The sequence below is a fragment of the Balearica regulorum genome, chromosome 1, assembly GCF_011004875.1.
Source record: "Balearica regulorum gibbericeps isolate bBalReg1 chromosome 1, bBalReg1.pri, whole genome shotgun sequence".
Taxonomy (NCBI): Eukaryota; Metazoa; Chordata; class Aves; order Gruiformes; family Gruidae; genus Balearica; species Balearica regulorum.
In genome coordinates, this window is record NC_046184.1 from 131,281,728 (window position 1) to 131,296,788 (window position 15,061).

Sequence of the window (15,061 nt, forward strand, 5' to 3'; positions counted from 1 at the left end):
AAGTTCACACCCGCAGTTAATATCTGCATCTGTGTATGTATCTAACCTCGTACGTAAAACTGTTTCAGCCGTGGTGCTTATGGATGATTAAAATTATATCATTATATCTCTTTCTTTGATCACAAATTAGTGTAACACATTATCTTGATTCTCAGTAACTTCCAACTTTGATGTAGTATTTAATAAAACATAATGCTGTGTTGGAGAATCCCTCTGGAATCTTTAATTTCTTTTCTTTTTTTAATATATATTACATTTTAAATGGGATTAAATTGTCTGATTAGTGAAGCAGGCTCTTGCTGTAGCAGATAAACCCTGAATTCCTCAGGGTGATCTACAGCCATTGTTAAAGCATCTTTCCAAGATGCCAGCAAGCTCAGCAAACCCTGCAAGAGTTAAGCAAAACATTTTCCTCATGCTGAGGCTGGTTTCATGCTCCAACCCCAACCTCTGCTTTTTTGCATTCATCTTTCTCCATGCAAACTTCTGATTTTGCCTGTAGAAACGCTGGTAACGCTGCACTGTAAAGTAGGCGACAGAACTGATGCAGGCTTTCAAAGACAAAATCTCCCTGCCATCCCAAGTCCAAGAGCTGTGTGGAGAGTTGCCTGCACAAAGCTACGGGCTTTGAGAGGTTGCGTCGCCACAGAGCGTCACTCAACAGATGCAGCAAGGCCAACTTCAGCCATCGTCCACAAGGGCTACAGTTGCACAAGGGGTACAGCACCGCTGCTTATGGGAACCTGAGCAGTGTCAGGGAACTCGTCAGAGCCCAAGAAATAGGGCAATTATTAATGTGTAAGGCCTTGGCACAGTCCCTGTGCCTGAACAGCCCTTGAGCAAGTGTTCGGTCAGGCTCATGAGGAGCAGGGTGAGGAAGAGCAGCAAGCTAAGCTACCTGTGGTCACCCCCCCGCCTGGGAAGGCAGTGAAACCCTCCTTTGTGCTGGCTGGGAAGAGATGCCGCTGAGCTGCTGTTCAAGCTCGGGCATGGTGCTAGGGGTATCCTATTAAAAACACTTCTGGAAAATGCTTAAAAGCATTTGAAAAGCAGGTGAGGCTACAAAGGGTGGGTCGATACAGGAGCAGACTGGGGCAAGAGGAGAAGAGTGAGGCTGACAGGCAAGTGGATGTTCTCCCAGACCTTCTTATCCTCCAGCGGCTTATGTTTGGGACAGCTCAGCCACCTGCCTGTCTGCAATTTCTGCAGCTTCCAGCCATCATTCACAGTAGTTCCTCCAATTTTAACTTTAATTTGAATTTTAATTTTACTTGCCTCCAGCAGATTGGTGGAGGCAAGTGAAGCTTAATAAACTCTGGCTGAAAGGTCTAGATGACTCTGAGAGAAGAGGTCCTTCTTAGGCTGTCAAGCAGTAACAGTAGCCTTGAGAACCTGGGGCCATGTCATTGTGCTCTTTACTACATTTTATAAAGACGAAATATTACAGAAGGAACATCGTAGAGTTCGACAGTAGCTTTTGCCATACTGCAACATAGGAGAATTCTTCATCACTTTGGCTTTTATTGGCTAACACAACTGTCTTTAAAACAATCAACATATTATGCAAGAAGAAATATTAAAAAGTACAATAGACTGACTAGTAAAATAAAAAACCAGATTGAAAAGACATAAGCACAAAAGACCTTTTAACTCACTATAGTTCTGCTTCTTGAGTCGTCAGGTTTTTAATATTTCTTTGGAGACAGATATATATATAAAAAACATTGTTGTGAGATATACTTCCAAGCATGTAATTTGTTGAATAATACTCAATGAAAAGTTATACATAAAACCACCTGATTATTTTATAAATAATTCAAGCATTTAGCATCATGATAGCGTTCCTACCTAAATGCTGAAGTCCCTCTGCATGAGGCACAGCTTTATAATGCAACTGGGTTTTTTGGTCCTTCAGCATCAAGACCCAGCTTGGACGTCATTTATATACTGAAGCGGTTTGCACAGGTGAATAGCACAGCCATCTTTTCAGACAGCTACTCATGTGTAAAGCTAACTCTTTCACAATGCGATCGGCAGAATTACTCACAGTGTGTAAGGTGGTGTTTTAGCATTTTCAGGGTTGGACCAAAAAAAGGAGTAGAGTAGAGTAGGAATAGAATAGAGTAGAATAGAATAGAATAGAATAGAATAGAATAGAATAGAATAGAATAGAATAGAATAGAATAGAATAGAATAGAATAGAATAGAATAGAATGTTTACATATTTTCAGGACCCAAGAAAGGGGATGTGGGACAGGAGTAGGGATTGTTGCTTTATGCCTACACAGTACAAAAATATCTCTTCAAATTTACGCAAGTAAAAATATTTTGTTCATAGGTGATTCTTCCTCTCCTGATCACTGGAAGAGAAGATTACCAAGTCAACAGGAAGAAGCATTTCTCAATATGCTTAAAGGAAAAAGAGTTTTGACATAATTACTGGCAATTAAAAAACCACACCAATTTAAAGCTCTGGGAGAAGAATATATATGATGAATGATCTGTTTGCATAGATTAACAAGTGAGCCTGATAGCAACACAGCAAGGCATTGCTAGCATAGACCCAGGAGGCACAATGTGAAAGCAAAGCAGGGCCAGGGAGTCTGGTAAAACAGACGCATCGGGAAGAGCCCTCACAAACCATCACTATGCTTTAGCTACCTTTGGTGACCAAGTTTTAAGAATGCATTTCATTACTTTCTGCTTTGCTTTCCAACTGGTACCTAAATAGCTGACTCCAAAGTGAACTATAAATTGCATCATCAGCTGTTTGGTTTGAGGTAAAAAGCAGGCAGGTAAGGCAGGACAGGATCCTCTCATGGGCATATGCAAGACCTAAGCCCAAGGCACTGAAAACCTGCATCAACAGCAAGGATTCCCCAAACTTGGATACTACTGATGAATGTGCCAGTCAGCAGCAAGGACTTCTGTCCTTCCTGGCAGCGTCTAGGCCCCCTCTCAGCTGCTAAAATCAGGGTGCAAAATTTGGCCATGCCCCCTCTTCCTCCCTCCTAGTGCATTACCTCCAAACCCTCCAGCTCTCTGCGATCCCCCCCCCGGCCCAGGACCCAGCCCCCTGCCTGCTGTCGGAGATGGGTGCTTGCCCTAGCAAGGATGAGACCATTTTGCAGCCGTTCCTGTGCTGTTTGGCATACGTATACCACAGATCAAAAATCCTTGGTACTAAATGTGAAAGACCCGAGCCTAGCAAGGAGCAGCAAGAGTGGTGTTTAAGGCAGTGAACATCAGGCGTTTTGGCAGAAATCGCTATCCAGTACAGAGAAACAACCTCATAAAACACAAAATGACAGAATCTGTCCCACTGGAAAATAGCCATGAGAGAGAAGCTCTTGCAAATGGATCTCTGACCTGAGAGATAAAATTAGAAAACCCAAAGCTGACTGTTGTGAAACCGGTTTTGCATAGTCTAGGAATTTAGAAAGTTTAGATAAGTGTTTGAGTTGATGGCCTGACTTTTCTGAGGACAACGACCGTATTGGTACTACCTTTAATGGGGCCAGGATATCACCCCTGAACTTCGTGCTGCTGATCCAAAGCAGCCAACATCAAGTCATGTCAGTGCTCATATGAGCACAGGAATGGATTCAGTACAGTACTCAATTTGCTAAGGAGCTTTCCCATCAGTAGGCAAGCAGTATCACTTTGCTCAAGCCCCATACCTGCTTGTTTGAGGAAAGTCTCTATGAAAATGTTGCCATCTAAACAGTTTATGTGAAAAATATCTCCAGAAGAAAAATTTAGTTGTGGCAATTCAAATGACAAACTGCAATCCATGGAACTCAAGAACAGAGCTGGCTTGAAGGGAGCAAAAGTGCTCTTCCTCTTAAGAAAACTTCAACTTTTTCAGGGAAAATTTGAAAAAAAAAGAAAGTCCTGGTCCCAAAACATAATATTTTGTTTCTAAGAAGTGGCAACAGTGCCTTGAGTTCAGGAGTCTCTGCTTCCTTCTCTCTGAAAAGTAACTTGAGGGCCTGTCTCCTTCCATAAAATATATTTCCATGATGTCCCCCTTCTTTGTAAACAAACATAGGAAACTAACTCCATTTGCAAAAACTTAGCTTCACTTGAACCTTCCTTCACCTTCATTGTTGAACAATATTTCACCAATCCTTGTAAAAAAAGTTTATCTTACTAACATTTCTATACTGATAAAATTTAAGGAAATAGAAGAATTTATATATTTTTGAATATATATATATAAAAGTATATACACACAGAGGCATAGAGATTTGCAGTAATTAAATCAATCTAAAGAAACTCTCTCTCTATTTGAATCAAGTCCACCATGTGAAAATGAATTAATGCACAAGGTATAAATAAATACCAGTTAAATATGTATCTTTCTGTTGGGGAAGAAATGGCTGTTTGGTTTTTTTCCCCCCTTAGTAGTAGTTATGTGTTAAAATTTTTCTGCTGGAATAAAATATGGATTTTTATGAATGGTGTTAGAAATCAAATGAAAAACTCAACTGGCCTGCATGTATACTGTATTTAAAAGTCCTCTACTCCTGAATTGCTCTTTTATCCAGACAAGTCAAGTGATGGTACTCTGTTTTTCAATCACATATTCTTTCCTTAAAATCACAAGTCACCCTGCCCCATCCAGAACATGAGGACAAACATACACACTACTTACGTTCCTCTGTAAGACCTTGACACTAAGAAATCCCTAAATTAAAACTGGCACAGTATTACAGGCTTAAAAATAAATTTAGGTGAAGCTACCTTCAGCACAAGGTAAAAATCCCTCTTGGAAAAAAAACTGCCCACACCGTAAACAGGAATAAGTGCTATAATATTTCTGAGTATCATGGTGCTGGGAATTCCATCTGTTAGCCTCTGATATTCACCATACATTGATTTTTATCATAAGTTGTTCTAAAATTAGAAAAGGCCGTGATCTGACAAGTATCCTTTCTGTGTAGTCCTAGCAGATGGAAGTCATGAGGTACTTTCTCAGCTTGAAATTGCTCCAAAACCTGAGGCACTAATCTGACATATTAAACCGAATTTATATAAAGTCTTGTGTCTTTACATCATGCAACATCGTTTATGGCACGCTGGGCAGCGACAGCTTAAGTTATGAAAATGCTGCATCACACAGCAGATCAGAGCTGGCTTTATAGCAGGTCTCGTGAATTTCTTCATCCAGAAAGAATAAATTTTGTGTGGGAGCATTCTGCTTAGCACCCCTGCAGAGCAATACATTAAAACTGGATTTTAGCATTTACCTCTTGCTCAGCTATAAATCAGGAATTAGAATTGATAATGGCAGTTATCCATCAACAGCAATGCAACTGCAGATGAGCAAGAGCAGTTTTATGGATAAAAGAAGTTCTCTTTTTATTATTATTAAAGAAAATCTATCCTCTTCTATTTCAAATGTTTCTAGGCTCTGAATAGAGAGTGATTAGATCCACGCAGGTCATCAGCATGGATAAGGAAGATGCATTTGAAGTAATGCCTCTCCAGACTGCAGAACGTTATTCTGATACTCTAGCAGTGGGCTTGAGCTCAGGTGCAGCAGTTCACATTGCAGACCCCTCTTGACAGAAGACCTGGAAGAGACGTCTACCACAGCCGGCAGGATTCTGCCCCTCGGTTCATCGTCGTATTTGTTGGGCAATTGAAAGCTTTACGAAACTCTTCAAAGTTGCTCATGGCACCGATAACTCTGCAAAAAGAAAAGTGATTGACATGCAGGTTGTCCTCTGTTAAACACTACAGGACCGCAAGTGTTTCTGCGTGTTCACTTCAGGTTGAATTTTCAGGCTATGTCATTTTTCCACAAATAAAACAAAAAAGTTCAGGAGAAGCACTCCCACATAAAGTTAATGTGAAGACAATGCTATTTTATTTGGTGCTTTGCGAATCATCTTACTTTGCTAGAAACTCAACCAAAACCAATTGCGTTTTGTGGGTACTAGGTCGTTTAGAACAATTTTCTAATCCGACCCTTGGCAGCAAAGGTGGGAGATCAGCGGCAGCCTTGCACGGTGGGATCCTTCCTCCGGCACCTGCCCAACCGCTGCAGTCCAGCAGGCAGGAGCACGTAAGCACACGCTGTGGTTGTGCTGGAAGTGGCTTGATTTAGCTCATGCCTTGTAACAACACCCGCTGCACACCCACCTACCCACGTACACACACGCGTGCGCACACACACGCTGGCTCCCTGGGACTTTGCAGCCTGAGGCTGGGGGCAGGCAGAGCCTTTCTTACCGGCCACCTCAGCCTTACACCTGTGAGCACCTCAACTCCTCTGATATTTTGGAAATACATTTTCTGAGGCTTCTGCCCTGACGAGCTCCCAAGCTCTCTTGCTTCCACCACAGACAGAGTGATACTGAAAGAGCAGCACATCCTGCCTCACACGAGCTAGACGATGCGTCTGCATCCCAAACTGGCACCTTCAGGCACAGGGGAAGAGCTCGCTGTTTGTATGCAGTTATCCTTGGCTCCTCCTTTCATGTTTATATTATTTCATGCAGTCAGAAATTATTATTTTACCATCGCTAGATTAGGATTGTGGTGTTTGGTGATTTTTCCTATGCTTTTAAGCGTCTTGGAATTTACTAACATGGAATTTGCAATAGTATTAAAGTAAACGTTTTCCCAAGGTAAAAGCAGAAAAGTATCTACTGAGATATTAATTGTATGCCTTTCCACCCTCTTTGTTATGCAGTGGGAAGGCATTTTTCTCCATTGCAGACAATCAGCTTCTCAGCATAGCTCAGCGTGGTACAAAACATTCTTATTACATTAATTAGACTTTCTGTGGGTAAGAAAATTTGCAGTCAGCTGGTGCAAAAATGTCTAAAGGTCAGTTTTGTTGGGTGAATTACAAAATGATGTTAGGCTTCAAATAAGATATACAGCTTTACTGTAAAAACATTGCAAATTCATATTCAGGGATTCAGGAACAGCAAGAGCTGGTCATGCAGAACTGCTGCTGAAGTTGTTGGGAGTTCTGCCTGCCATGCCAGGGATTTCACTCTGAAACAGGCATTCAAAAAAGGTGAAGACACCTGCTAATACAGAAAATCTGCCAATTAAAAATAAATAAAACCAGAATCTAGCCAGCAAAAGATCTTTATGTGTCCATGCATGTGACTTTTCTACCCATGGTTTGACATTGTCACACATTAACTGTGGAATCAGAGTGGGCTGTCTCGATTTCATCCCATTGAACTACAGCAGAGACACCTTCCCCTGAATGAGTCACCCTGGGCTCCCTTAACAGTCAATAGAAAGATGTACTTGCAGAGTATAAATAATCCAAATTTATTACTTACAGAAGATTATACATGTGTGCACGCATTTGTGTATGTATGTATTTCAAAATGTCTATTCTTTTTTGACTGTGAAGAGAACCTGGGGTGACTAGCTCAGATGCACACACTGATGCTCAGGATATGTGTTGCTCATTTCTATAATCTTTTATACTTACTTTTCATAATTACTTTAAAAAGGGCTGTTTGGGCTTTTTGGATAGCAAGAATTGTCAATGTTGAAACTAGCTGTACTGCTGTTATAATGGTCTTGGGATATAAATGAAGCAAAGTTGTGGGAAATAGATAATATAATTCGTTAGCCCAGTTGATGGGATTTACAAGAAGAGACAAGCATCACAGTTTCTCTTCAGGTCTGAAACAGCAGCCTATTCTGAATATCTCACATCAAAACTAAGAAAAAGTTTTGTCTGTATTTTCTAGACCCCAAATTCATCTAATCTCTGGAATTTTCTTCCTTAGCCCGATTCCTTCATGAGCTTTCCTCATGAATGCTCTAGACCCAGATTTCTGTGTATATTTTGTGATATGCACCATCTCATGGGACTGTAGCTATGTAACGAATATATAAATATATATATAGGTAAATCAATCTGAGGACTTTAAAAGGCAAGAGATGGTTATTTTACCAAAATCTTAACAAGTGTAAGAATTAGAAAAAAAATAGTGCTCTGTAGGCTGACGATCAGACTGATACTTCTGTCCTCATTGTCATGATGTATTTTCCATTGTTAAAAGGCATACAGATTTGCATACTGCACTAGTTTTACCCTAGCTAGCTGGTGTAACAGGTAGTGCAAAGGTACAGTAGCGCAGGTTTCAGTGCAGAGTATGGAAGTCTACCAAGACCAAGCATATACATCTGCAATGCTTATATTAAACTTGTGTCATCATGTTTCCAGTTCCATTATTTCTTAACCCATTCTGGTTATAAGTAGCCTAAGGTGTGTTATGCGTGCCATGTTTATATCTTCAGCTTTGATGCAGCTGTGTCAAGGGAATATGTCAGAGTACCTGTGAAGCAACCTCACACCTCTCCTGTGAAGGTAATGTAGCACTTGACTGAGGACAAACTCACAATTCTCAGGTAAGTAAATACAACTGACATGAATCCCAGCAGAAAACCACTTGCTCTTGGTCACACAAACTCTGTGGAGAAGCAGAGAAATAAACTCTGGCTTCCTAACTCTTATGAAGCCTTGAAACCTTCCTCCTTTTCCAGCCTTTCTTTCTTGAAGTTGAGGGGTGTTGGTGGTTAGAAGAGCCTGTGGGGGTCCTTTTGGGCAAGGAGACAGACATGCTGTTACGGCTGGACTACCACAGCTCCTTCAAGCAAAGTGTCTCTTGAAGGGCAACTCAAGAGTTTAATCTTGAACTGAACTTACCGGGCATGTTTTGCTTTGCATTGTCAATATAACTCAAGGTACTCACTTTAAAGCTTTTCATGAACTCAGGTAGATTAAATCAAGGACCCTCCTAATATTCATTGTTTTCTAAAGTAGAATTGCGTAGGAAAAAATAAAGTGATAGATTAAACATTATAGATACTCAGGGCATGATTATAGAACGTCACAGGGATCAGAATTGTGTTCTGGTTCAACTGCTTTTGAAGGTAGATGCAAGACCCTCATTTTTACAGAAGAGCATTTGTAATAGTGAAAGATAAGCTAATAGAAACAGTTCAATTTCAATCTAAGCCAAGAGCACAGTCCAATTTTGTATTTGCTCTTAAACCCCTCTTAACATGCTAAATTTCTGCACTTGTGTGCTGCAGTGATAGATTCTGTGTGTATACCAAGTAAATACATTATTTGCACTACCTGAACTGAGGAGGGCTGTGAGCTCCAATATATATTTGCTCTCTCGCAGATTCTGGTCTAAAGGAGTTGCATCTTACCTAATAAAAGATAAAAAGCAGAAATAGGCATGTTATCTGGGATGACTTTGGAAGTAAAGTAGAATGTAATGTTTCTGTCCTTAAGATGACTTACACAATGTACAAAATAGAAAGACACCATGAACTCCTGTTTTGTTTCACCTTTGCTAACCTGCAGTTTTCGTTGGTATATTCTCTTGTTTTTCAAATCCCTTACTGGATCCAGTCTTCATCCACTGTTATTCTCCACCCACTCATTCCCATCATCTAATCATAGTCACTTTAGTAGTTCTTTTTCTTGAGGTTCTCTATAACAGTGGCTTGCTTTTCAGCTTGTGCTGCAGCATCTGATGCTTAATGATTATCAATACTTCATGGTTTCAAAGCTATGTAATGTGTATAGAAGGTACACGTAATGATGCTTATCATCTCTAGAATGGCAGCTACATTACCTGGCACACTTGTTCTATGTTGGAATGTCAGTTTCTTTTGAAATTACACATTTTTTCAAGTTTCCATCAGTGGTCCCCAATTCACTATTCCTAATACAATACTTGACCCAGTTGTAGTGAGCACAAAACAGGGTAGGGAGAATATTTGCACAACTGAGTAATCCCTCTTATGGTGTACCCATCGCATGAAAAATCTCTTTTAAGCAGCCCCTGCCTTACCTAAGCCCCTGTGTTGAATATTTCCTATCGACAAAATCCTTTAGGCCAGACTGCCCATAGGACGTGTGTACTTCAGTGCAATTTTGTCTGGCTGGAGACAGCCCTGGCAGTTTGAATGAGTCTGTTGAGTGTCTTGAGCTCTGTGGAAGTAAGCTGAGTTCAAGGGTAGCTGGCATGCACTGCTCTCACTGTGCATGTACCTCCCCTCAGAAGGTCCACTGGATGTATGATTCCTGCAGTGGTCCTGTAAGACCCCAGAGCTTCCATATGGCGTCAAGGTTTTCCCAGGGGAAAAACGACACAGTGTAAAACTCAACTCAGCGTAAACAACCAAAGTGAAGTCTTTTCATTGGTGAATGTTGTCAAGCTTAACTGGCCATAGACCCATACACAGCTGCTACACTGGCTTTTGGCAGAGAAGTGATTTTCAGCCAGGGCTGGTTATAAAACAATATTGGTTGCATTGGGTCCCATTTCTTCAGTTTTAGATGATTCATTCCTTCAACTGGTGGGCAAAGTTTTATAGCCCAGCTCTTATTCCTTGTATAGGGAGTCTGTCCCAATTCTTTTAACCAAATAAATAATTTCTGATTCTCTCTCTTGTTCTCTGAATATCTCACATCCCCTATCAAAGTTTAACTAACTACAGCATATTCAGTGTACAGCAAAGAAAGATGGGGAAAAATAAACTAAGATTTTCTTCACTACTGCTTAGTTTCCCTGAACAACATGCTCAGTAAAGAATGGTGAAGATATACTTGCAACAGGAGTCTGTGGTGGAAGCAGTCAGAAACTGCTGCATATGGCAAGCACCAGAAAATTGGGAATCTAAAATGGAAAGAGGTTAAGGAGTCAATACATGCAAGAAGAGCCTTGCAGCGGAGGGAAGCAGTGAGAGGAAAGAAAGCTGCCATGACAACGCTGTGCAAAACCAAGAGTAATTTCAGCAGTTCTAGCACCATGGTTAGATGAGAACAAAGAGAGAAAGAGAAATGAAATAATAGTCCTGGGAGAAGTCTCTGCTGATACCCTGAAAAGTCTGGGTTTGGCTGGTGTTGAAACAAAGCAGTCTCATCTCTGCACTGTACGTTGTGCAGATTAATAGATGGGAACTTGAAACACATTTGTACTACTCACATGGGCATAACTCAGAAAGAAAAGCTGGTTGTGTGTGAACTCAAGGCCTGGCAGTAAAGGCTCTTCTTCTCCTCCCCTCTTTTCTGCAATCCATCTCCTGTATGCCTGGTAAGAAAGAGATACTGAGCACCTTTCGGCAACATGGAGCCTAACCACAGCTTTTTCTTTAAAATAATACTATGTTTCAGATATTTTTCATCTACTTACCCTGAAAGCCTCTCGCAAACCTCCATTATCTGCAATGTTCTCTGCCAAAGTCCTCTTGCCTTTCACCTGGCAGAATGAAAGATCATCAGTCATTTGACCCATTTCTGAACTTCCTTCTTGATCGAATTTAATGTAGGGACAGGACAAGGGGTAATGGCTTTAAACTGAATGAGGGTAGATTCAGATTCACTGTGAGGGTGGTGAGGCACTGGAACAGGTTGCCCAGAGCAGCTGTGGATGCCCCATCCCTGGCAGTGTTGAAGGCCAGGTTGGATGGGGTTTTCGGCAACTTGGTCTAGTGGAGGGTGTCCCTGCCCATGGCAGGGGGGTTGGAACTAGGTGATCTTTAAGGTCCCTTCCAACCCAAACCATTCTATGATTCTATGAATCAAGAAACAGGGGAAAAAATAGAATAACGCAAAAACAAGCTCAGCCAATTTCAACCATCATATGTCCAGTTAAAAAAACTGTTTCGATGTGAAAACTGTCAGTAAACAATTCTCCATGATGAGTTATCCTGGATCTGGTCCTAGATCTCTGTAGCACAAAATGTAGTAGATAAAATGCACTCAAGAATCCAGTCCCTAATCTTTGATCTGAGCATCAATAATTTTCCCCTGAAGACTGTTTTTCTGAGGTTACATGTGAGATCCTGTAGCCCCTTTCTTAAACTTTTATCTAAGGTTATATTTGTTTCTCTATATAACTCTTTATATATTACTGGGATGCTAAAATAACTTTTAAGTCATAACCTAAACCAGCATAATTAAAAATAACTGTCAGCGGCAGAATTGAAATTGATATTTGAATTGAATTCAGAGCTCTAAAAATATCTGCGAAGGAGTTGCATGTTGCTTTTCCCCAGTATTGATTCCAAGGGCAAGAGCAATAGCAACAAGAATATATTGTGCGAAGCAGCGCTACCTAAACTTTCTGAAAAAGCCAGTCTCCTCGTATTACCAAGTGCAATATCATTATAAAGAAACCCTAATTTCTGCAAGTGCAGCATTATCTCTGATCACCCAGCCTACAAGGGTCTTGGTGTTATCAAACTGTATTTGTACTTAAGCAGTTTTACTCTCTACTATGCCTTGAATGAGCAAGGTAATTGAGCACAGTTTTGAGCAGAGCTCTGAAGGACAACGCTGTCCTGCAGATCCTCTGATGACAGGCTGTCCCATGCCGCAGGGATGAGTATAGGAGGGTTGGTGTCAGGACCCACCTTAGTTTCAGGATGGTAAAAGAGGGGAAAATGGGGGAGAAGAGATAAAAAGGACCTGGAGATACCTAGGTACATGTGCGCAGCCCCACCACTCAGTGGAGACGAGCACTCAGATTGGACTCAAGGCATTTTGCTTGATGCCTTGGGTCCAACGTTACGCCCAAGAGCGTAACAAAGGAGAAAAGGGAGCAGTGGAGGAAAGTGCACCCCTTTCCTGCCAGCCCTCCCTCCTCTCAGGAGGCTGGGGATGGAGGTGGAGGGAGGCATTTAGGAAAAAAGGTGCTGGGACACCAGCGAACACGCACGCACAACAGCTGCCTTTTTTTCTGGCCTACCTACTCATACATTTTTTCTTGCAGTGGGCTTGTGAAATAGACTGATTTAGAGCGTAAGATGAGAGAAACCTAGCAGTGGCACTTGGGCCATAGGGCATTTTAATAAGTGGAAGAAATCTTTCCGCTGATTTCAGGCAGCTCTGGGTCGGGTATCTGAGCCTACTGTGTGCAGACAGTTCGTGACAGGGCTCAGGGACCATGATAAGCCCTTTATTTGATCAGATGACTTTATTTGATTACTGCACTCTGAAGCTATTTCTATATCCACTTTTTCTTTCATTATGCTTCTTTTCTGGAGATATTTTTATTGCAAACTGGATGAGAAATGAGAAGAGTAAATAGGTTTCTTGATCCATGTAAAATATTCGTACAGGGGTAAAAATTCTGCAGAATGTACACATATTGATGTAAATGACAGGCAAAAAAAAACCTCATTGCGTGCATAGCTCTTCATACAGAAGCTATAAAATATGGCAGAAAAATATCAAGATTCTTCTTCTATCATCTAAAAAAGGGGTTTAGGTTATCCCACGGAAATAGGAGGAAAAAGCCTTACAAATGCCAAGGCTGTGGGTAACAGAATGTCTCCAGTAAGCCCATCCATGGACTTCAAAGGCAATAGCTGCATTGGAGGGGAAATTCAGATCTACCCCATCTCAAGAGACACCATAGAAAGTAAAGGAGATGGCCAAGCCGATGGCAGGAGCATGGGAAGAGCTTAGTCACACCCTTGGGGAAGGTTTTAATGACCTTCTTTCAGTGGCATTTTTGTATTGACAGTTTTTGTCCTACAGATATGCAGGAATGAGCCTGAGAATTTTTATTGCTAAATTAGCTTATATGAAGTACTTCAAGACTGAGTTGTTGGACTTCAGACTGGACTACGATATGGCCTTGTTATCTCTGAGACTAATACAAACAGCCTGGGGAAAGTGTTAAAATTATTCCTAAGCATTCAATGTGACCAACTATTCTTAAAAGGCAAAGAGGTAATTGTATTTCTGATTCTAAAATATAAGTAGAGGTGGTAGAATTGAGTGGGGGGTGGGGTATGTGTTTTATCCTGAAAATTAAGATTAAAATCATGTCCCAGCCAACATTACTGAATTTTAGCTATTGATTTCTGAAGGTCTGGAATTTATCCTTCATTTTGGACACTTACATAATGTGCACATTTTCAGGGAAGCCCATAGCTCTGATAGACGATGCAACAGAAACCATTCCCTTGCACTTCCTTTCTCAATCCTTTTCTATGAGCTACTGCTATCATACTCCCTTCATTTGAGATACAAATTGGGTCTGCGCGCACACGTGGAAGAAATAGCAAGAATTGAATCAGAAATAAAGTAGGGTTTATGCATCCGTTTTATAGCTGTAATAAATAACAGGTGGAATTGCTAAAGGAATCTATAAAACATGCTATTATATTCTTTTTAGAAAGAGTGGCTGCTCAGTTTTCATTATGGACCTCATTTTCAGAAGACACATAACATGCTCATAGTAATTAGACCAGCCCTGCTGAGTGGCTTCATCCTCTTTCTCCAATTCCAATACAATGTGTTGGGAAGAAGAGGTTTAACCCTGTCGCCAGGGTGTGGGCAGTGGTATTTGACTGGACTAATCAAATCTGACAGACAATTTTTATCACAATTATTCACTTCAAAAAATGATTAGTTGTAAGAAATGAAGTTGGTAGCCTAATATCCCAATATATTGGGATTTATAAAAAGATAACTTCAAAAAACAACCAAACCAAAAACCAAACTTCTAATGCACCACTGCTTTCAGTCACTGATGTTCCACATACATGTAAGCCAGCTCTCTTCCAGTAGTAATTGCTGTATTGATCAATCATGCATTTTGTTTTCTCTTTAAATTTTTCTTCAGAGTCTGTTGTCCACCAAGGGTCTAAATTTCCATTTTTGTCATATTTCCGACCTCAAAAAAGAAAGAAAGAAAACAATTTTTTTTTTTTTGTAGGAGAAAACCCCATACTTTTCCAGTTTTGGAATCTATCACCAGTGCAGAAATGAGAGGTGAATATACTCACCAAGTATGTATACAAAACGGGTAAGATCAGATGGCAAAATCTTGACCCCACTCAAGTCAATGGTGAAAAGCTGACATTCTATTTATTGTCATAATTTCCATTTTCAGAAAAAAATAGTAATGACTAATGAGTTCTATAGTACATTTTATAATTACATAGTATAAGAGGCATATGAGTTTTCTTGTAAGTATAATTACAAGTATTTTTCATCCTCAGCCCATATGTCTTTGACTCTGCAAACGTGATGATAACT

At 40.6% G+C, this 15,061-nt stretch overlaps 1 protein-coding gene across 1 annotated transcript in view; it reads right to left on the reverse strand.

Annotated features, from left to right (window-relative positions):
• Positions 1 to 1,407: 1,407 nt before the first annotated feature.
• Positions 1,408 to 15,061, reverse strand: part of PHEX (phosphate regulating endopeptidase X-linked) — a 110,086-nt gene continuing 96,432 nt past the window's right edge. Inside the window, exons 18-22 of the mRNA XM_075775052.1 lie at positions 14,566 to 14,696; positions 11,202 to 11,267; positions 10,995 to 11,099; positions 9,131 to 9,207; positions 1,408 to 5,695 (exon numbers count right to left, since the gene is read on the reverse strand). Of these exons, the coding sequence (XP_075631167.1) occupies positions 5,593 to 5,695; positions 9,131 to 9,207; positions 10,995 to 11,099; positions 11,202 to 11,267; positions 14,566 to 14,696 (482 nt within the window). The 3' untranslated portion in view covers positions 1,408 to 5,592. The remainder of the gene's footprint in view (positions 5,696 to 9,130; positions 9,208 to 10,994; positions 11,100 to 11,201; positions 11,268 to 14,565; positions 14,697 to 15,061) is intronic.